This window comes from Centropristis striata, chromosome 10 (assembly GCF_030273125.1).
Source record: "Centropristis striata isolate RG_2023a ecotype Rhode Island chromosome 10, C.striata_1.0, whole genome shotgun sequence".
Taxonomy (NCBI): domain Eukaryota; kingdom Metazoa; phylum Chordata; class Actinopteri; order Perciformes; family Serranidae; genus Centropristis; species Centropristis striata.
Genome location: NC_081526.1, coordinates 29,174,183 through 29,197,346, shown reverse-complemented (window position 1 = coordinate 29,197,346; position 23,164 = coordinate 29,174,183). Strand labels below are relative to the sequence as shown.

General features: G+C 36.3%; 1 protein-coding gene across 1 annotated transcript in view; it reads right to left on the bottom strand.

Moving 5' to 3' along the window:
* Positions 1–14,360, bottom strand: part of ramp1 (receptor activity modifying protein 1) — an 80,396-nt gene extending 66,036 nt beyond the window's left edge. Inside the window, exon 1 of the mRNA XM_059343567.1 lies at positions 13,839–14,360. Within this exon, the coding sequence (XP_059199550.1) occupies positions 13,839–13,881 (43 nt within the window). The 5' untranslated portion in view covers positions 13,882–14,360. The remainder of the gene's footprint in view (positions 1–13,838) is intronic.
* Positions 14,361–23,164: the final 8,804 nt, after the last annotated feature.

Sequence of the window (23,164 nt, the reverse complement as noted above, 5' to 3'; positions counted from 1 at the left end):
CCCTTTGACACCATGAGATTTAGATCTAAACAGCAGTATATTAGGAGTTATTCATCCTCTTGAAAGAATTTCACGTTTAAATCCATAACATTAACAGCAATTACACGTTCTAATTTGAACGTCAATGAAACCAGTTGCTTTCATTTGGTTCTATTGAGGATTTTCTGCTGCACCGCTCAATTCGATACTAATTCCCCTCTAGTAAATTGGTAAGTTACGCATCAGGAGTGGCAGAGAGAGGAATAATCAAAAAATGCTGATGGAAGGCAAATCATCCGCGGTTCACTGTATAAATCTGTAACAGACCTTTTTCCTCCTTTTTTTCTTCTTTTTTTTAATCTGAGACCCATACAGAAAATCCCACAAATAAGAATCCTAGAAGGGCTGTTTATAACTGTGACATATGAAAGAGGATTACCTCAAATAAACAGGCTGTGAAATCACATCTGTAGTGTTCACTGTAGCATCACTTGGCACAGTGTTGCAGAGTGCTGGGAATCTGAAGCTACTGTCACAAACAGAGAGGTGGAATTAAAGGTCACTAGTTCAAATTCCTGACTCAAACAGTCAGTATGTATCCGACTGAATGGCACCAGAAGTCTGTGCACTTAAAGAGCACATTTATTATTTAAAACACGCGGTAAGATTGACGGAGCATGCTCTTTTTTCCTGAGACACCTGAGAGCTTCCTCAGGCGTGCTTAATCCTATACATGTGTAGCATAAATAATACTATATATAGATACGTACAAAATACTGCTGTGTTTACAAACTACAATCCAGCCTCTGGTTTACACAAAATGAAATATCTTAGTAATTATTTCCCCTTCAGTCTCTGTAAATGCACGATAGAAAACATATTTTATTAATTATATTATTTTATTGATCATTTTATTATATTTTTTTAAGTGAGTGTGCAAAAAACATGGTCGCCCATACATTTTAAAAGATATTTTATATTTTTACCGCTTTCCATGAAATGATTTTGAAAATGTGATTTATTGTTGACAGATAAAGTGTATATCATCTCAAAACTTTACATAATTAACAGAGGATTGTGTCCGAAAAAAAATTAATTCCAACTTTATGGGCAACCGTGTGTTAGACTAAGGCAATCAGTGTTGTTGTTTTTTACCTGTGTAGATTAAGTCCAGTTAAAAGAAGTGCGTGTATGTATGCTGAATAATGATGCTATCGAGCAAATTGTACAAATTTATGTTTTATGATTGTGTCTAAATGTTCAAACAGGGGTGGACTGACCAGTAGAAAATTCTGTCAGTGTCCAGAATGGCCATCCCACAGACCCTGTCTGTGGCCTTTGTGGTTCATTAGAAAAAAATCTGATTAGCGGCAATACGATCATTTATTACATGGGGAGAATAACACAAAACTTGAAACAAAATAACAAAGAAGAGTGCGAGAAATGTCAAGTAGGAAGCGTAATGAGAAAGGTTGATGGGAAAAATCAAAAGAGAAGAGGGTCAAATCGTTAGAGGCGGAGGCATTCAAATGTATAAAGCTTATTGAGCTATTTAGTATTGAACCACCTACTAAGACTGTCGACGACGGCCAGCAGGAGAAGGTTGAACCTACAATTACTTTTGTGTTTTGGGGAGCGAATGTACTGTCAGTCTCTCTCTCTGTGGATATCTCGTCTAGCAGGCTCAGGGTATAGTGTCTTGACACGGTAACAAGTGGTTATTTAAACTCGTTTTCACATATGGGTTGTGGGCCTAAATTTTGGAAAAAGTCGAGGGCCTTATTTTAGTCCCAGTCCGTCCCTGTGTTCAACTGATCGTCTCTGTATGTCTGTAATAGCGTCATAAGGATCTTTATCATCATTTTAGATATAGAGACCTATTTCAGCTACCATGCCATACAAAGATTTTATCATTTATGGTAAATGGACCTGCACTTATATAGCGTTTTTCTAGTCGCTTTGTGACCACTCAAATCGCTTTACACTACACACATTCATACTGGTGGCAAAGGCTATCCTAAACGGTGCCGCCTGCCACCATTGGGAATTCATTCACACACCAATCGGGAGCAATTTTGGGTTCAGTATCTTGCTCGAGGATACTTCAACATGTAGGCTGCCACGGTCAGGGATCGAACCACCAACCCTCCGATCAGAAGACAACCTGCTCTACCAACTGAGCCACAGATAACCAAGTATCCTCAGGAATTATGAAACTCTTATCCGTCAATGGTGTTGGATTTAAACCGACATGTACTCCAGCACCAGACGTCAGTAGGCCCCCTGCTGTCCTATACTGTAGCCCAGAAGCCACGAACTGCTCCAGCTGAGCAGCTCAGCGGTCACCAGCACATGACTGGTTGTATGGAACGTCTCAGTACGTATGTGTCCGTGCCTCAGCCACTCCTCCCTCAGGTCACTGCTATAAATACCAGTGTGTAACCATTTGACCAGTCTGTTTGGGTAAATGTTAGGAGAATCCCTCACAGGCTCTCTTGGTGACTTTACATGACTGAGTCACAAGCGATTCACGTTGCGGCCCACTTTGACGCGCCATCGTCTATTTTCCGTGAAGCAGAAATGCCATGAAAAAAAAAATTCTTCAAAAGAAAATTCCAGTCTGATGCACTGGTTGAGTGAACCGCAGTGACGGACTCTCTATGTCACTGTTATGTAAGGTTAAATGTAATGTATGAGAGCAGCGGCCCGGATAAATGGGCTGTAAAATCTGCTCTCTGTTTCTCAGTGAGAGAGAGAGAGAGCTCATGTCTTGGACAAGGAGGAATTATGTCCATAGTTTTATTATTATAATAGAAAAATGGAACAAAAAACATGCACACACATTGATTTATGGGAAGATAAACTTTATTTAATGGGTTCCAGATGGTTACCAATAAATGATTCAATAATCGTTTGGATGTCAGTTTTATATACAGTTAGAAAACACATAAAAACATTGTAATCTCCTTGCCAGTGGTGGAATGTAACTAAGTACATTTACTCAAGTACTGTACTTAAGTACAATTTTGATGTATTTGTCCATTTTATGTAACTCTATACTTCTCCTCCACTACATTTTGAGGTAAATATTGTACTTTTTACTCCACTACATTTAGCTGACAGCTTTAGTTACCTTTCAGGTCGAGATTATTTCAATTTAAAGTGATTAGACATTTTTTAATTAAACCTCATTCCAGTATTTTAAGTAGTTAAAATGAACCCTATTCATTCAAATGCTGCTTACATAAATACATACATAAATCAATGAAAATGATCTTATAATATATTTAGAACATATAAAAGAATCTAAGTGGTTCCATTCTGCATAAGTACTTTTACTTTTGATACTTTAAGTACATTTTGATGCTGATACTTTTATACTTTTACTTCAGTAAGTTTTGAATGCAGGACTTTTACTTGTAGTGGAGTAATTTCACAGTGTGGTATTAGTACTTTTACTGAAGTAAGAGATATGAATATTTTTTTCATCTCTGCTCCCTGCACATCAACTCCAGCTTCCTCCACCTGGACCTGAACCTATTATATTTTGAAATCACAGGGTGGATACACAACTTATTTTTCACTTTTATTAACATTGCAAGAAAGGGCACAACCTTAGCGGTGGTCTGCGCCAAGATGCCCTTGTAGTTTGTTTCTTTTATCTGCTCATAAATTCAGAGATCTTAGAGGTTTTTCAAGGGGAGAACATAGCCGGGGGAGACAATACAGTGAATAAGGGAATTTTTAACTGATAGATATCACCCTGAAACTTCCCCAGTGTGTTATTTACACTAACACAACATTTTTTTGCATTAAAAGTTTTCTGAAATTTTATGATTAGTTATGCAAATGAGGCGTGAGCTCTTGAAATATGCGCTAATTTGCATACAGGTTGCCAATACAGTTGGAATAAAATGTTTTTTACCTTTTTTCCATGAAATGATTGTGACAATGTGATTTATTCTGGACAGATAAAGTGTGTATATTCTCAAAACTGTCTTTCAATCTCTTCCAAACATCACAATGAAAATGCGCTAAGGAGGAGGATTGTGTTTGAAAATCAAGTCATTCAAATTTTATGGGCAACCATGTATATGTAGAAATCTTAACATTGGATCAAGCAAATTTCAAAGTTATTATTTTATTTTGTTGATATATTCAAAGTTTTTTACAGAAGGAAATTGGGATATTTGATTTCATATATCTGAAAATACTATCATTGCCATGTCATTTTTTAGGAACAAAATGTCATATAAGTCAGGGTATGAATGATATATAGATAAACCCCTTTGTAAAAACCTTCAGGATATAGTAAGGAATAAAACTGGTACGTTTGGTGTCTGTCTGAAGGTGAGATTTATGGCTCTGAGAATGAGAAAAAACTCATTTTGAGAAAATGGCTTTTTAAGATTTCTTACATTGTTAATGGAAATTACTATTTAAATAGAAAATATTGAGTCTAATTCAGAGAAACAACATCTAAAAAACACATAATATTGTGCAGGAGAGTGGGGGCTTTCTAACAATGTCCATTTACATTACGTTTGCAATAGAAGGCTAATGTTTAGTGACTTCAGGATCAAATAAAGTAAAATATACACCTTAATGGGTTTTTATTTGTGTTTTCCTTCCAGAATTCAGAAAGAAGTTATGGGAGAAAAATAGCTCAAAACCTCAAAATTGACCAGTGCGTGAAAAAAAATATGTCTTTTCCAGTAATGTCTCACCATATGCAACAATTTGCGTGTGTGCAGCTGCACCCGCCACAGCACAACAGCAGAGGAGAGCCAAGGACTGTGAGTAAGGTGTTTCTGGACGGATGTATGAGGCCCAGACAAATGAGTTCAGAGAGATAATTTTGAAGTATTCCGAAAACTAATCCGAAGCATTTAGAATGCCATAGTTAATTTGAGTAATCTAACAGAATATGTTAAAAACTGCATTACAGGGCACATCTTCACTTATCTGGAGTGGAATACATCTTAAAGTACTGGTTATAAAGCCTTAAATCATAAAAAGGAAACTCAGAAGCTGAATACCTTTGATGTTTGAAGTGGACTCAATAAATACAACATTTTTCCAAGTGTAACCAGTATTGGACAATAAAAATAGGGGCCACACATGCTATACATATTGAACTATTTATATTTTACAGCCTCTCTTCCCTCTCCTCTCTGCTCTGTGTAAACAGCCTGCAGCTCAGTCCCATTTTCACACGACTGTTGGCACATGATTGTCGGTCTCAGCCGAGTCATTCTTGTCTTTTTCAGATTGAGTGCAGAATTTAGTTTTTTTTGGTTAGTGAAAACAGTTTATTATAAAAGAGACATGCATAATAAAGTGATTTTTTGGCTTTGATTAGTTTATTTTTTCTGATGAAAGCGTTTGTTACACATGATTTGTTCCTACTAGAAAATTGAAAATCTGACGATTATTTCCATTTTGTACAGTTTCTGGCTGTGATGAACAGTATCATTTTGGTGACTTTTTTAAAAAGCATGCCTTTCAAAGCTGCAGGCATTTTCCCAGATGATTCAAAAAATCAATTAAGATTTATTTAATCATGACAGCGATCTTTCCTATTCCCTTGATCAGTTAATAAGTTATAAATAAATAAAAATATGCAGGATCCGGTATGGAAGCTCACATTCATAACATACTGTAGTTGTCATGTTTCGAAAATGTTGGTATTGAACATTTAAAACTATCCGTCTTTGAAGTAATCCAGGGTTATGCAAAATGGTTCATTTAGGGCACTTTCCCAAAAATTAAAGATGAAATTTGTGTGAATAAGAAAATAATAGTGTGAGTAGATTTTCTTCAAATCTTTTTTTCTGTTTCGTCCACTTACATTTTTGCACTGTGAAAGCAAACCAGACTAGATACAAAACGAACCAAATGTATCAATTTCACTCTGATTCAGACTAACCAAACAGATTTGGGTTGTGAAAGTGACCTTAGAAAGCAAAAGTGACAAGAGAGACAGTTGATGTCCTGCAGCATTACCAACGATCATCTAATTAGTGAGAGTTGTTCACAGTGTTGATGCCAGACACTCATCAGCCCTTTAACTCCTCTGTCCTCACAACTGTAGACAGACACAAAACGCTTTTTACTGCTCATCAATTGTGGCCGGCCCTTTGGGCTCGCTAATCCTCTCAAAAGAGTGTGAAATAGGATCTTTGAAGCAAAGTTAGAATTTATTCTTCCACTGGTGAGTCCATATTGATTGGAGTGCAGTAAACTGCTTCTGCTGCAGCTAGCTGCACTACAGGCAGATTTTAAAATTCTGAATACTGAAAACCCCTTTGTGCAGTGCATAAGCATGACCACGGGTCATTATTTGAATTTATTGTCTTTTGAGTGCTTCACTTTGCAAGAAACAACTCACTTAAGTATGATACAGTGTTGTTATTTTGCCACTTGTTAGATATCTGTATTTACCTCCTCCATGAGGAACTCTCAGTGGGAACAGAGACGAAAAGAAGAGAGGAAGTGCGAGAGGGAAGTTATCTAATAATACACATGAAAAACAGCTCCATCAAAAGGGGGCATGGCTACGTTCCATCTCCTCCTCTCATCCCTCGTTCACCATCTATCTAATTAGCCAAAGTCCAGTGGGCGGGTCTGTCACACAGGATCCACACACATCGAAACACACACAACATACACAAAATAGACACAGATATATATCAGAACTATTAAAACTTTCACTATGCAGCAAAACAGCCCCACCTACCTCGTTTATCTCTCTCTGTCTTGTTAGACTGCTCCCTGCTCTCATTGTCCCCCTCTCACTCTCTCTAAACTGATTTATGGGGATTCTTAAAAACGTCCCCTTGAGTCCTTCACACTAGAAAATACTCCTCTGCCCAAGCAGAAAGGAGACAGAATTAGTCTGTGGCTTTTATAAGTTCCATGCATTCCTGTTCTCTAGATAGATCAGAGCTTAATTCTAGACTGGGGCAGAAACCTGAAAATTAACATTCCTGTGTCTGGTGCTGACATCACAGGTTGCCAAAATGCATCTGTAGCAGTTGGGGGTCAAGTACCCTTCTCTATATCCCTCCTGCTCCTCCCTTCCTGCTCTCTTCCCTTCCTTGTTGCTTTAGAAGAAACCACGCCTGCTGGTAACTAAAACATCTCCGTAAGTGTTTGATAAACAGCCAAACCATTGCACAGTGATGTAACAAATCTGTTCAAGAAATATGTATAATTTCATCATCAACTTTTCAGTGCTGAGAAAAACACCGGAGACACAAAGATTTATAGGTTATAGGTTTTCAGAACAAAACGTTAGTGATCAGTAAGTTGTGATGCTGATCAAGAGCCGTTTTTTTATTTAAAAGTTAACTCACAAACTTCCATCAGTTTTGTTTGCAGCCACCAAGAAAAAACTCTACAAACCTTAATGTACACCAGTGGTGGAATGTAACTAAGTACATTTACTCAAGTACTCTGCATAAGTACAATTTAAGTACTTGTACTTTACTTGAGTATTTCTATTTTATGTAACTTTTTACTTCACTACATTTTTAGGCAAATATTGTACTTTTTACTCCACTACATCTAGCTGACAGCTTTAGTTACTTTTCAGGTCGAGATTTAACATAAAAACATGATCAATTTAAAATTATTAGACTTTTTTTATTATTAAATCTTATAACAGTATATTAAGTAGCTAAAATGAGCCATGTCTTTACAAAATTAAAACACAGCATCAATACAAATAATGTAATAATATATTTAGAATATATAAAACAATCTGAGTGGGTCCATTCTGCATAACGAGTACTTTTACATTTGATACTTTAAGTACAGTTTGATTTTTACCGAATTTCCCTTCAGGGATGAATAAAGTAATCTATCTATCTATTTGGATACTTTTGTACTTTTGCTTCAGTAAGTTTTGAATGCAGGACTTTTACTTGTAGTGGAGAAATTTCACAGTGTTGCATTAGTAATTTTACTTAAGTAAGAGATCTGAATACTTCCTCCACCACTGCACAACATCAACCTCCACGTCTGAACAGTGAAGTGAATGCCAAAGTTCATTAAATCTTTCTAATGGCCAGCAGGGGGTGACTTCACTGGTTGCAAAAAGAAATCTGATTGTGTAGAAATTTATGAGAAAATTAACCTACAAATCACTTGATAAATTACCTCATGGTCTCAATCGTTAGTTTTATGTTTTCTTCAATACAGCATAATGTTCGTTTTTTAAAATGATGGTCCAATTTGAGTAAAATTGCCAAAGCAGTAGGGTATGATTTAGACTTTGGGATTAACAAGGTGTTGTCCTTGTTTTTATCTGTGACCTTTGACACTTTTACAGTGTGTTTTCAGTTCATTAAAGTTAATTGTAAGATTTTGTTTAAAAATTGCCTTTTAGTTGTTGGCAATGGCAATGGATTGGGATGGCAAAATGCAAAACTCAAGGCTTCAAAACAGTATTCCACAAACCAATGATGAGAATCTCAGTGACTATGTGTACTTTTTTTTATACAGTCTATGAGTCAGAGACAGTTAGTAACTAGCTTGTAAACAGTCTTGAACATTAATCAGTTAGACCCAGAGCCTGATATTTCCCTCAGGAGTTGATGGAGACCGGAACAGAGCTAAAAATAGTCAAGTGAATATTGGAGTAAGATTAAGAAGGTGGACTCAAACACGACTCAAAATGAATTCTACTACTGTTCTGTGTCTACTCCATGTCCAAGCAACTTAATCAACATGTCATTGTTGTATTTACAGTTGCAGTTACAGTTTTCATTGTTGTATTTTTTTTTGCACTGCACCCAAGTGGTTCAAAATGTTTAGGAATAAACTAATATGAGGCTAAAGCTGTCAGAGGTTGGTGTTCCAAAGTGACTTTTTTTTGGAGGTCACTTTAATAAATGATTACAATGTATCCAAGTGCATGATGAGGTATATGAGAATTTCATTAAGGCGGACTGAAAAGAATCTGAAACTCTCTTTTAATTAGCTGTATTTCTGAAAGCTTCGTTGATTCTAAATAAAGACACCCACCCAAAATTAATCAACGTGAGCTTTCCTGTTAATTACTTTTTTTCATTTTGGAAGAGGAAATTATTAAAAACCATAGTCCGAGACTTATTAAAACAAGGTAACAGGCTATGAAGGGACCAGACATTATCCCATGACTTCACGCTGTAGTTGGACTTGTTTACGTCAACTTACAGGATATTCCAGCCAAACTGTCAGAGTTGCCAGATGTTTTCCCCTGAGTCGTTCCTCATAGTATTTCCCTTTTGTCCTATTACTACCGTTCATTGAGTTGCTTGTGTGTGTGAAATATTTCAAACGAATTGAAATTGAATTCTGGGCCGTCACATGAGAGATGATCATGTCAGGGAGAGAAGATTAAAGTGTCTCTCTGTGTCAATCCCTTCATATCTTTACGAGAGAGTGAAGACTCCTTCCTTTTTATCCATTCTGTACTCGCTGCCGCAAAACATTACCAGAGAAAATTAAAAATTGCTTCAGTCATGGCATGTATGACTTCAATGGCAGAGGTCATTTTGATTTGTATCACCTTGTGCCCTAGTTCAGGACCCTAGACAGATGAATGGACCGCCTGAATGGCCGTAATTATTTAGGAATCCTGGGACATAAAATGTTTTTTTAAATAAAGAGATTTTGAAAACTGCTATCTCAGGTGGGAATGTGGTGAAGCAGTAATGAGGCGACCTGCTGCTGCTGTGATGAGTCATAACTTTCTCTTTCTGTAAACACCTACATGCAGCATTTGTAATGGGAAACGAAGGGCAAAGAGTAAAGGAAGCTTGCCTGAGAACCTTTGAAGAAAAGCGTATATTGCGGTCGAATGTATTTCCAGTGTATATTCTCAACTTTGTGTACTTTTTCTTTTTTCATAACCGCTGAGAAGGCTATAACAGGTGTAACTGCAGTCAAAAGTGAGGACACTGAGTACCTTTTTGCAGGACTCCACAATGCTTTGGTGTTAGAGGATGAGATTCAAATTTCAGTTCAGCTGAGGGTAAAGCATTTAGCGGTTAGCATTAGTGTCAGCGGGCAGGACATGAACCCAAGTCCAGTGAGTGTTTTCATAAGTTTTAAATTACATGTGCTGTAAATGTGCATGCAGCAGAAAAAGAGATAAGAAGAGATAAGAGACGGAAGTTTAAGGTTAGGGTTAGGGTTAGGGTTTAGATTAAGTTTAGATCCTTAAAATGTTCCTGCATTACATGGATTTATCAGCTGAGTGGTCTTATCATGCATTTTGTATTAGTGGAAATGCATAATGAAGGAAAATTAATAACTAACACATTTTATAAAATCCATGTCCAGCACTATGTTGAACTCTCAATACATCTTGTTCATGTGTGGATCTGGTGTAGTACAAGGTTGAAACTACTCTTCACTTTGCTGATTGAAAATATTCATAGACGATGATGCAGTTTGTGTACTTTATGTTTTCTTAGACAAGTGGCTGCATCACACGTCATCCTGAAGGTAATTATATGTACATTTACAGTATGTGAAACAGCGCTCTTCATACCACTGCAATGGTCTGTGGTGAGTCTAAGAGACTGCTGCTGCTGCTTCAAGCTGTTAATTTTAGTTCAGCAGAAAACTAGGTAAATAGTGGTACCTTTCCACTGGTTTATCTGAGACATATAAGGACAAATAAACAAACTGTTTATGACAAGTAGTATCAGGGATAGGGAGTCCAGGGTGCATATTTTATGATAGTGGGGATTTAGAAAAGTTGTGTGGTACACCTGTGATTTGGATCTGAAAACGGGCGATATTATTATTATTAAGTACAAGTAAACAAGGCCAACGTCTTATACATAAAAAAAATATTTAAATTAATTAATATTAAAAAAAGGTAGATCAACACCAGAACAAACTACATAATGTAAAAAATAAAAGCACAATAAAATTTGTATTAGATAATAGAGGGCCACTGGAGTTGTTTTGTTAATGCCTCCATTTTGGCAGGAAAAGTGTGAAAAGCAAAATGAATGGTGGCAGTTCACTGTGCACTTTAAGTCAAAGGACATTGACAATACATTGGGGTTCAAACATTACTGACCCATATAATATTTACCGGGTGATTTTCACAAGTCTTGAAATAGCCTGTACAGACAACGGTCAAGTGGAACATCCCCTGTAGTTGGATTTCTGCGAGTCAGAAAACCTCAAAATCCAAGATTGCTGCTCCACGCATCAACAGTAGCTAGTAAAAGGATGGATTAAATTAATTGATGAATTTCCCCATTGTGGGACTAATAAGGGAATCTTAATTCTATCAGCTGGTATGACTAACATTATTAAACTTGGCTAAAGCAAGCCCAACGTTCTCCATCCTGTGAAATAAACGTTTTCCGACTTGTTGTACTGGAACGCAGACAACTAGGGTGTGATGTCATTTGCAGCTCTGACTTCCAATTCCCGAGGTAAATATAATGCAGCATGATTCACTCAGTATAGTCTGAATCACCATTGTCAGACTGCATTAAATCTCACTTTCATAGTTCCTGTTTTTCAGCCATGCACATCTATGTAAAAAGATGAGCAATAAATCTAAACAATTGATTTATTGTCATTGTCATTTGAAGGGATGCAATGTTTGGAGCTGTAATGCTGAATGAAAGTGCAGTGTGTGACACGACACTACGGCACAGCTGCTGCTAGTTAACGTCTATTCCTGTCTGGTCATGACGCTCACTGCAGGTGTCCATACTAGCAACGCTCCTCCAAAGGTTGTTTCTGAGAAAAGGAAGCAGTACTCTGCATCATTTTGCTGAATGATGACTTTTTATCTACACTAACGGGTCACATCACATAATTTCCAGAGTTACACAGCGTCATCAGACTGGACTTAACAGCACCTGATCATCATTACAGCTGGGCAACTATGAAACTTTTGTCAAAAAAAAGAAAAAAAGAAACACTGTTTCTGAGAGTCTTTCAAAAAATATTGACAAATGTTTAAGGTTACCAATAATATAAAAACCTTGGAACAATGGAAGGACCTCTTCAGGCAAATTAACCATTTCCCCCTTGTAATAATAAATCATGGTGTGTCTGTAAGCACAAAGGCATTTTTTATTTTTATTAGACACTTGGCAGTGGAGAGATGACAGGAAATGAGTTGAGAGATATATGCGGCGAAGGACATGCAACAAATGTCCCCAGCCGGAGGACGTGAAGTGTGGATGTTGCAACTCTAAGGTTGCCGCCTTAGGCCACGAGAGCACACCAGAAATGATTAGATATTCTCCTCATATCTTTGTTAGTTAAGAAGGAGCTGCTCTAGGATAACACATCACCAATAGACAGGTCTGTGTTGAAAATGCAAATTGCACTGCAAATGATTTGATTCTTACCAAGATTTAAAAAAAGACTTTAGACTTAGAAGTGTTGGATAATTGATCTTGTTTTAAGAGTTAATTTCTTATTCTAAGCGTACAACATGCTTATTTCTAGATTTGATAATCTTAATTTAAGAAATCTTGTCAAGTGAAATTAACTGTCCATGCAGCAAGATAATTCCCTCAGATTTAATGTTTTTAGCTTGTTTTTAGACACACCTTTTCTGCAGTGTATATCATCTTTTCTGTTGTTTTCTAGATTTAATGACAGAAGCTGCTGCTTTTTAAAGTTTAGTTGCCGTTTTAATAACTCTTCTAGCCTAGTGCCCCACATCTCTGCTAGAATTTGTTAACTTCAATACCTTAATAGTGAGCCTGATTGCAACCTGACCTGATAATAACATGATAATATTACATGATTGCACAAATGCTCCAACGACAAAGAAGCCTGTGCCAACTAATGAGACACTATAGGAACTGACTACCAACGCACTTTAAACAGCAATAATGGGATAGACTGTAATGGTGCCTTATAGAGTTCTCTAAAGAGACATAAAACCATACGGTGAGCACGGCATGACTTAAGCAGATTTTCATCTTGACTGTATTTTTCAGATAAAGTGCCTTTTTAAGTATAACCTATTACCTTAATTTCCTGCTCAATGAACATGTGGTAGCAAGCTAAAACAAATAAATAAAGCAACTGAACAGGTTAGTTTGGGTCACATTTTCTACAGTAAATATGAAAAATCATAATAAAAGAGTTGACTTGTAAGGTTAGTGATGTAGTGAGTGGGTGTGCTGTTATTTCATGGATATTTTAGAATGAAAAAAATCAGTCTTGGAAATTAGATGCTTTATCTTTACATTCCTATACAGAGAAATGAAAAGCAACTCGGATAAAAACAAAAAATACAGATAGATAATCACATTTTCTAAACCATGTATTCAGTTATTAATACACAGCTGCACAAATCCCTATATTGATTTCAGTTTAAGAACGAAAGACTTTCAGCCGTCTCTTTATGTCACTATATAGATTTATAGATTTTGAAGCAGCTGAACTGCTCTGGTCCACTTTAATCAAAAATGATGTAGTTTACACTTCAACACATGGCGGCAGGTATACCCACAAATCCTGTAATAAATCTGATATCACATCATAACAAACCCACAGGTTGGGTTATGAGATTAATGACAGTGAGAGAGATAGTAGAGTTCTCAAATTGTGAAGTTATTTTAGTGTGATTATTGACTGCCACTTTGTACGTAACATTCAGATTTGACATTAAAAACCAGCTGGAATTTAAAAAACTATTATTATAATAATATAGTAGGGGCTCTTGGTGTGATAGAGATTAATTTAGACATCTTATTAAGCCTCCTCAGTTATTTCAAACTAATTGGAGGAAAATGCCATAGGTCACATTTTAGGTTTAGCACCTTTTATGTCTTCATTACACAGATACATGCAGCCACAGTGTGGGGACTCACCTACAATGAACCACAGGAGAGCTGTCCCGGTCTGCGATCCCATCCTGTTCTCTCACAATGATCCGCTGACTGAAGTTTGGGAGGGAAGTGAAGCGGAGAGCAACTATGAAGCGCTCAGAGAGTGATAGGTGACATCATAGAAGAATCCATGTGATAGTGTAACGGTGGGGATCCTCTCCTCTATCACCTTGCGTAAACTGCTCCAGGGGGGGAGCCAAGACTCGTCCTCGCTCCTGCTCTACCTGAACTCCCCCGAGTCTTCCTGTCACCGATCCGCCGTCATCCACACATGAGACATACTGACTTGTAAAGTTGTAGCTATCTTTCCCAGCAGTCGTCCTGAGGCTTTTGGGAGAAAAATCCGGAGTGCGTCTGTGAAGTGTGCAGGGTTGGAAACTGTGCTGTGCGCAACGGGACGCGCCAGGCTGGGAGCGCTGGAGCGGAGAGACTGTGTGAGGGTTCACTGCTTCTCTCTGCGAGGACACGGCTGTGGGTGAGCGCTGGGGACACGGGACAGACCCAAACATAGCAGCCACAGCGCGGGGAGGGGAAGAGAGGGTGATCTGGATGAGGGAGGAGGCGCTGACTGGACTCCTGGTGGTACTTTTCCATTGGTTCATCTGAGACATACCAGCGGCCACGGCAGCCTATGGCAAAACACTGAATTAACAAACAAAATACACAAATAAACAAACAAACTGTTTGTGAGAAGTAATATCAAGGATAGAGAGCTTAGGGTGCATTTTATATGTGGTGGGAATTTAGAAAAGTTGTGTGGTTCACCTGTTATTTAGATCTGAAGACAAGTGAGTTTTTTTTTTATTTTTTATTTTTTTTTAGGTTTTTTTTAACCTGTATTAATGAAACAAGTACGAGTAAACAAAGCCAACGTCTTATACATAAAAAATATTAAAAATAATTACTTTTATTTAAAAAAAAAAAAAGGTAGATCAAAGTCAAAACCAACCACATAATGTAAAAAAATAAAACCACAATAAAATAAAATACACACATGAATAAAATGCATGTATATAGAAAATGAAACAGGACTAATTAAAAAATTATTTAAACATAGTGAGTAATGAAAATAACTCAAGAGCTTTCTTGTCGTTAACACATTTCAGGGACTTACTCAAGAATATAAGGTCATTCTTCCAAAAGTTTGTTTGGTTTTAAAGTGTCTGCATTTATATATTATAAGGCAAAAACATCCCCTGTAACCACAGAGTGGTGGATGTGAAGACAGGTGCAGTTGGGAAACAGTGTGGATTAGATAGAGCGCTGCTTCAGGATCGGCTTCAGAGTTGTCAAACAGCGACACCTAGTGGTCAACTGACGCATTACAGCGTGAGTTTACAGCGTCAGATCAGGTTTACTGACAAAAGGTTTTCACATATCTATAAAGAATCTATCTTGGTTTTTGGTATAGACAACAAACACATTAAGTGTTGCAACAGTCAAGAACATAAATATAGAAATTTACAATGAAAATATGACAAAGAAAGTCTAAAAATACTGATACTAATAAATATTATAAATATAAATAAAACAAGTGTGTTCTTCAAACAGTTCACTGAGCTGATATTGTGGAAGTTCTGTATCACGTTTTTTCTTCATAATTTCTAAATATTCCTACGTATGATGATGCATGATTACACTTATATTCGGACGCATTAACCTTTTACAACTGTGGATTTTCTCATTTCCCTTGTAACATAGTGAAAAGTAAAAGACGTGTGTTTCATATTTTATTATCCTAAAAAGAACACAGACTAAGCGTAACAGTGAAAATCTTTAACAGATCAAAGTGGTTTAAGCTTCAGCAGAAATTAATCCAAACAGAACGCCTCCTGTGCAGCATTCTGTCGTCCACCCAGTATGTGACGCATTATGGTACATTTCTCTGCAGCAAACCAGCAGTTTATATTTGGACCTGCATTGCACAAACTGTGGTGATTACACAATATACTGTGCTGTTTCCTTTTGAGTCCACTGCTAACCTTGTTTAACCTTCTTGCATTTCCTTATAAGTTGATTTAACTTTGGAAAACTCACTTTGTATTGTGTATCAGCCTGTTCTTACTCTGTGGAAATGTTTGCGTTTATCCCACATGAAACATGAACGTGAAATACAGGATGTCCACTTGAATTTAGAATTAGAATTAGAAAGGCTTTATTCGCATTGTATCTGAGCAAACAATGAAATTAGTGACGCAACTCGACTTGCACAATAAAAGACAATTAAAAGCAGCAAATAAAACACAGAGACAACACAAGAAATAACAATAATCGGTGCAAGAATAACTTTAAAAAAATGAAATACTGTAAAAAAAAAAAAAAGAATACTGTATAAATATATAAATATTGCACCATGATGGGAATGTGTAACATTAGCAGCATAAAATGGGTTTTGCACAGGTATAAATTTAGAATTTTCGAATACATTTATTGGAGTTTGAATGTGTTTGGCTGCACAGTATACATTCATAATGACTTGGGCTGAAGAGGTTAAAAATAGGTGATTAACTAAGAATTTGACAAGAAATTTATTTCCCCTCAGTTTCTGTGACTCACTCCAGAAACCATTTAGAGAGGTCCACAAAGTACACATGCATTACTTTTTTCATACACAAACACATGTCAAAAAGCATTATTAAAGAAAAGCAGAAATGTATAAATACTTACTTTTTTACCCTTTATTTCAAAGACTAGTCTAGCTGAGGTTTTGAAGCCATTTGAAGTGAATAAAATGCATCTCTGTTTTGCTGCAGTTTGCTTTGACCTCAGTGTGAAAAGGCCTAAACATGACTCAAACATGTGGGCTGGTAAGTGAATGTTCTCTGCCAAATAACTTCATGAAGTTACATCAGAGCAACAGAAGAAGCTTCCAGACAACTAACATTTAAAAAAAAAAAAATGATGTGGCTAAACGAATCATCTCCCACAGACAGAGAGTCAGGACCTGAGGAAGGTCCATCAGGAGGGTCACATCACTGGTCAGAAGCAGTAAAAGAAGAAGAAGACACAGAAGCAACAACAGCACCAGTGGTATACTGCACAAAGAAGCAAATGGAGAAAGAGCAAATAAATAAAAAGAGGATATCACAGAAAAAATGAAAAAGATTAAGAGCAGGCAGAATGCTCTTATTCAGTGTGTGAAGCACGCAATAGGCTGAAAAACCTCACTTTCATCTCAACCAAAGGCTGTTGGAGGCAGAATGCAGAAAGATTGATGAGGAGAAAGTAGGTATTCAGTGAGGACACAAATAAAGTGAAAACTGATGAAAAGTCGAGGAGGAAAATAAAGGCTTAAAATACAGGCAAGCAATCACAACCTGAGCCGAGACTGAAAGAACGAGGTGAAACTCTCCCAGCAAGTCTGAGTAAATCTGTTGTGTTTTCGTTAAGAAAAATTAAAATACAGGTGCATCTCACCACATTAGAATATGATGGAAAAGTCAATTTCCAGTAGTTCAAGTCAAATAGCTCCAACCAAGTATTGAGTCATATAGATGGACATACTTTTCAGAGGCCAACATTTCCGTATTAAACACTTTTTAAAATTTGTCTTTTGTAGTGTTACTTTTCTTTGAGACACTGAATTTTAGTTCCTCATAAAATTTGAGCCATAATCATTAGAATTAGAAGAAATTAAACATGACATGTTTCATTCTGTGTGTTATGGATCTATATAATGTGTTATTTCCACATTTGGAATTGAATTACTAACATAAATAAGCTTTTCTATGATATTCTAATTCATTGACATGCACCTGGATATCCACACAATGATATCAATAACTTTCTAAACGATTATTCTATTATTTAAATGACATTAAGAGCTCATTACAGGGACATCTGGAGAAAAATGTGTTTATCTTTAAAGAAAAAGTAAGAGGATTTTTTAAAGGATGAATTTAAGAAACATTAATCTACTTTAACTAGAATTCTGCACTGTGAAGGATCTTCATACTGTGGCATTACGCTGCTTCTCAGCTGGATCAGATCACACACAGGGAGAGGAATCCAAAGCTGAGTTAAGAACTGGTTCAAAAGTGTCCAATCATTTTGAATAATATGCCTCCGAGCTGCTCAATGGCAGCAAGTTTTTCTGACACAGAAATCAATAAATATAACACAGCACTGTTCGTTCCACCAGGTCACTTTACTGGCTTATTTGTACTATCTCTGACATCTGACCACGTTAGGCCTTTGTATTTTTTCGATATTATATATGTCATATACCACATATGTATTTAAGTATATTTATTCACTGATGTTTATACTACGACATGCAACAACCTATTTACCATATTTAACATGCTAAAATATATTTTCTCCAATGTGCAATATCTGTAAAAAAAAATGCAAAATACTCTCAGGACATAAAACAAACAAATATGTTTTAATAATAAACGCCTAATAGCAGAAATGTATGTATACAATGCGTATAGAATGTAAATATGTATGTATACGTCTTATTTTGCATATTCTTTATTCTGTTTTCCATATCTTCGTGTCTGTATCTTGATCTGCTGTGACAACTAAATTTTTACCACTGCGGGATAAATAAAGTCATATCTTATCTCTTATCTTAAAGGAATTGATAAAGAACTACACAGATGAGCAGAATCGATTATGGCATTGGTATCAATAAAATCTCATCAGTTAGCATCCCTAATAACACATCACCACCCCTCGCTGAGATTCAACAGACAAATGACATGTTTTAACCCACAGAGGTCAGTACAGGGATGTGTTCATTCACACAGAATCAAGCGTGGACTCTAAACTGCATCATGTGTATGAGGAGCTGTTAATAACCTCCTTAAGACACCACAGTTACCAAAAGTTTTCATATAGATGTGCTGCATAGGACTCACGTATGAAACATGACTGATATATTCTTTTATGTGATGATTATAGTGTGTATTTGTTTTGTTTGAGATCCTCTATAGCAGGGGTCTCAAACTCAAATATCCTTGGGGGCCGCTAGAGGCAGTATCAAAATGGCCAAAAAAATACACAAAATTACTAAAAAAAGACGCAAAATTATTTAAAAAAGACACAAAATGACCAAAAAAAGACACAAAATTACAAAAAAAGACAAAAAAATGACTCAAAAGACACAAAATTACCAAAGAAGACAAAAAATTGCAAAAACAGACACAAAATGACTGAAAAAACACTAAATTACTTAAAAAAAGACACAAAATTACCAAAAAAAGACATACAATTACCAAAAAACAGTAATTAAAGGGACCTTCCACACACAAAACGGTAAAATGCCATTTATATAAAACTCATGGGACGCACTAACATTAAACTTTCATATCAAGGTGGGAGCCACAAAATATCGTCACGAGGGCCTCAATTGGCCCGCGGGCCACGAGATTGAGACCTCTGCTCTATAGGTTTGTTGATTTGGGAATGTATTTCAAACATATAAAACAGAGAAATTATCATACAAACAAGTAATATTTACACAAAATGAAAAGCATAAAGCAAAATAAATTGTCAACCTCTTTACATTTTGAGAAGTACAAACTTCTTAATTCACCCCATTCTCCATAAGTTCATAATCTAATTTTAACCAGCTTCCTATGCACCAATTACTTTTCCTGAATTAGTATAGGTCTCTTTTAGCTCATACAAAAATATAAATTCACAATTAATCAAGTGATGTTTATGTATATTATTGATAAGTGAAATGCTTCCTCATACATTATTACCATGTACAGTGGCAAGAAGTAGTAAATGAACCCCTTTAAAATGAAAGTTTTCTGCATTAATTTGTCATAAAAAGTGACACTTAACCGCTTAACCTAATACCACATGATCAATTATAATATTTCATGTCTTTATTGAACAAATCCATTAAACATTCATAGTGCTGGTGGAAAAAGTAAGCGAACCCCTGGATTTAATAACTTTGGCAGCAATAACCTCGACCGAGCTGCTGATCAGACCTGCACATGGATGCGTTCAATAAAGACATGAAATATTATAATTGTTTGTGTGGTGTTAGGTTAAGCACATTGTGTTTGTGTATACTTGGAACTTAGATGCAGATCAGATCACATTTTATGTCAAATAATGCAGAAACTAGGTGAACAACAACAAGGATTCACTTTTTCTTGTCATTGTAGTTCCAGTCAATCAATAGACATACTGAAATAAAAGGAAATTAGCTTTAAAAAGGGGTTAGTTCTTCTCAGTTAACTGCACATATAAGTACCAGCGAGGCAGGTATATCAATAGCAAGTTCACTCCACACTTGAAAAGTATATATTGTTTTAAAATTGGCACAACATGGCTATTTCAGATCCCATTTGGTCTAAATGTGTCACACAACAAACAGCCTGCTGGCATTTAAACCCCTTGCTGCTCTGCCTGTCTGCCTGCCTAGCCGTCTCCAAGGCAACCAAGTGTAAACGTACAGCAGGAGGTGTGCGGAGGAGAAGAAGAAAAGAGAGGAAACACTAGAGTGGAGAGTGTGTTACAAAGGATCAAAGGTTTGCTCGTCAAATGTCCACAGAAGTTCGGAGGAGACATATGGACGGATTCTGTCATGAAGGAATGTGAAGAAGAGGAGTGAAACACATTAAATGACATCACGGCAGTAAGTAAAACTTTATGTTCTAATTCAAGTTTGTTGGGTCTTATTCTAAATATAAATGTCCAAAAAGTTCCTTAATATCTTCTATAAGATTTATCTATAAACTATATTACTTTAACATGTTAATATATTGGACATTTCCGCTTTCTTTACTTTTGCTCTGTTTTTGTTGTCAAACATTTACTCACACACATGCGCACACACTTGGTGCACAAGCTCATTTAACCCTCCTGTTATGTTATGTTGCAGCTCAAAATGAAAGTTTAAAATCAAAAAAAAGAAAAACTGTATTCAAAGTATAAAATGAAAATGGTTCATTTCACATATTTGCAACCACCTGAACAGAAGAGGTATCTTGTGTTTATTTATAATTTATCAACATCACTCCAGAACAAGAAAAAAAAATTAAAAATGTAATAACCAATGTCATGTAAAACCCATTGTATTTTATATATAGGTCTTTCCAATATATATTAAAAAAAGTTTTAACATGCATTTAAAAAAAATGTAAAACGAGTGAATTATCCTCATTGAACCATGATCAGTGAGAGGTTAACAACACCATTGCACTAAATATTGAATGAAATGGTTAATAATGGAGTTAATGATAAAATGTAAACAATGTTTATTGGGATTTTTTGGTTTCTGGCACTTTTGGATAATTAAACAATATTGCTGTTCCTGACAAACGAACATAACAGGAGAGTTAAAGAATAATGATGTTATGGTGACTCATCACCAGCAGTAACAATGTGAAAGAATCTTTCCTATCACGCCCTCTGTGCTGTGTCTGCTGGGACAAATGGATCATTAGAGACTTACATCACAGTGATGATCACACAAACAGACAGAGCAGACACAAGAGCTGCAGCGCGTTTACCAGCACACTGTTTAGGAGTTATTCATTTCCTGAGTTGTCCTCTTGTTTGGTTTTACCCATCACAACAAAAGAAGGTCAAGTTGTGTCTGAGCCCTTGCTTCTGTCTGACAGGGAACCTGTGAACTATGGACAAACATGCAAAGAGTAGGGAGGAAAGGAGTGTTGATGAGATGCTGCAAAGAGAGCAGGAGGATGAAAATGAAGAAGAAGTCCTTGACGTAAGTGTAGGAGAAGAGGTTGAGGTCTTCGACACTGAAGATGAGAGAGGATCCACTCCACTCATCACTGCCTGCAGGAAAGGCCTGGCTGAGGTGAGTTATGTATGTGCTTGTGAAGGACAGAATGTCTATTGTTGTGTAATTATGGTTCAGCTTTGGTAGCCTAGCTGCTGCAGCAGATCTGATACTAGTTCATTGTTCACTGGAAATGTACAGCTGAGCATGACTGTCAGACAAGTTGTATTTTTCCTATCAATAACAATAACATGTGACCTCCATCTGGCTGTTAACTCCCTCTCGGGGGGCCATGTTCAAAACAGCATATGACTTACAGGCTACACAGGGAAGACACGCCCCCCGGTGGTCCCCTGGGACATGACATGAGTCACAGTACATATTTACACAAATAGACTAATTTCACAGAAGTCGGCTCTCATTCATTAATTAATTCAGTATCCTCTTATTACTATCTCCTACTTGGTTTATATATATATATATATATACTTTTATTACTATTATTAGAAATTACTTAAGTAATAACTTACTAACTTAATTGATAATAATGAGATAAAAAATAATAATAATTAAAATGTATTTTTTAATTCCCAATCTCTCTCACAGCTGTCACACCGTCACTGTTATATATTGTGAATATTCACATCCACCCTGTCTGTCTGAGCCTGACACACACACACACACACACACACACACACACACACACACACACACACACACATACTCCTATTACAAACATGAACAATACATGGATCAGTAGTGATGATGTCATACATACAGTATACATAGACAACTCATGTTTAATGCTTTATGCATCGCTTTTGGTTTGTCAGTTGAAATTCAGAAGTGAGAAGGTCGCACGCACGCACACATACATACACACACACACAACACACACGTGTGAATTAATTATGCTAATAAAGTTGGAATATTGAATTCATTCTGAGAATGAAGTAAAAAATATTTGAATAATTATGAGAATAAAGTCGAAAATATTTAATAAATTAGAGGAGAGTTGTTAAAATGAGGGCTGTGGAGCATTTCTTTATATTTTAGAAATTTACTTTAAGATTGGTTTACACTACAATGTGTAATTGTTACATTTATTATGACTATATCCTTTTTAAGTTTGTTATTTTGTAGTTTGTCATGTTTCATTTTTAGTTTTTTTAGCTTGTTTGGCAGTCTAGAAAATATCAATCGAATTAATTAATTAATTTATCTCAATTGTTCAAGTTTTTGTTTCTGCAACTCTTCATATGTATCATCAAGTCCTGTAGTTCATCTTTCTGTCTTTGTCTATCCTTGAGTATTCTTTCTCCCTGTTCCTATTATTGTTGCACCTTTAAAGTCACAAAAAGAGAATTCACATATTCACAAAGCTTACTTTTATCAAATATCATTTATATAGCTTCACAAAACCAGCTGATACAGCTGATAAAAGTCTATCTTGTTTTACCTGTTGGCTATCAACAGGAGGTGCAGCGGCTGCTGAGGGCCGGGGATGACATCACTCTGTGTAACTGCAGCCAGCAGACAGCGCTGCACGTCAGCCCTCCTGAGCTCCAGAGAGAAGTGTTGAGGTGGATGCCGA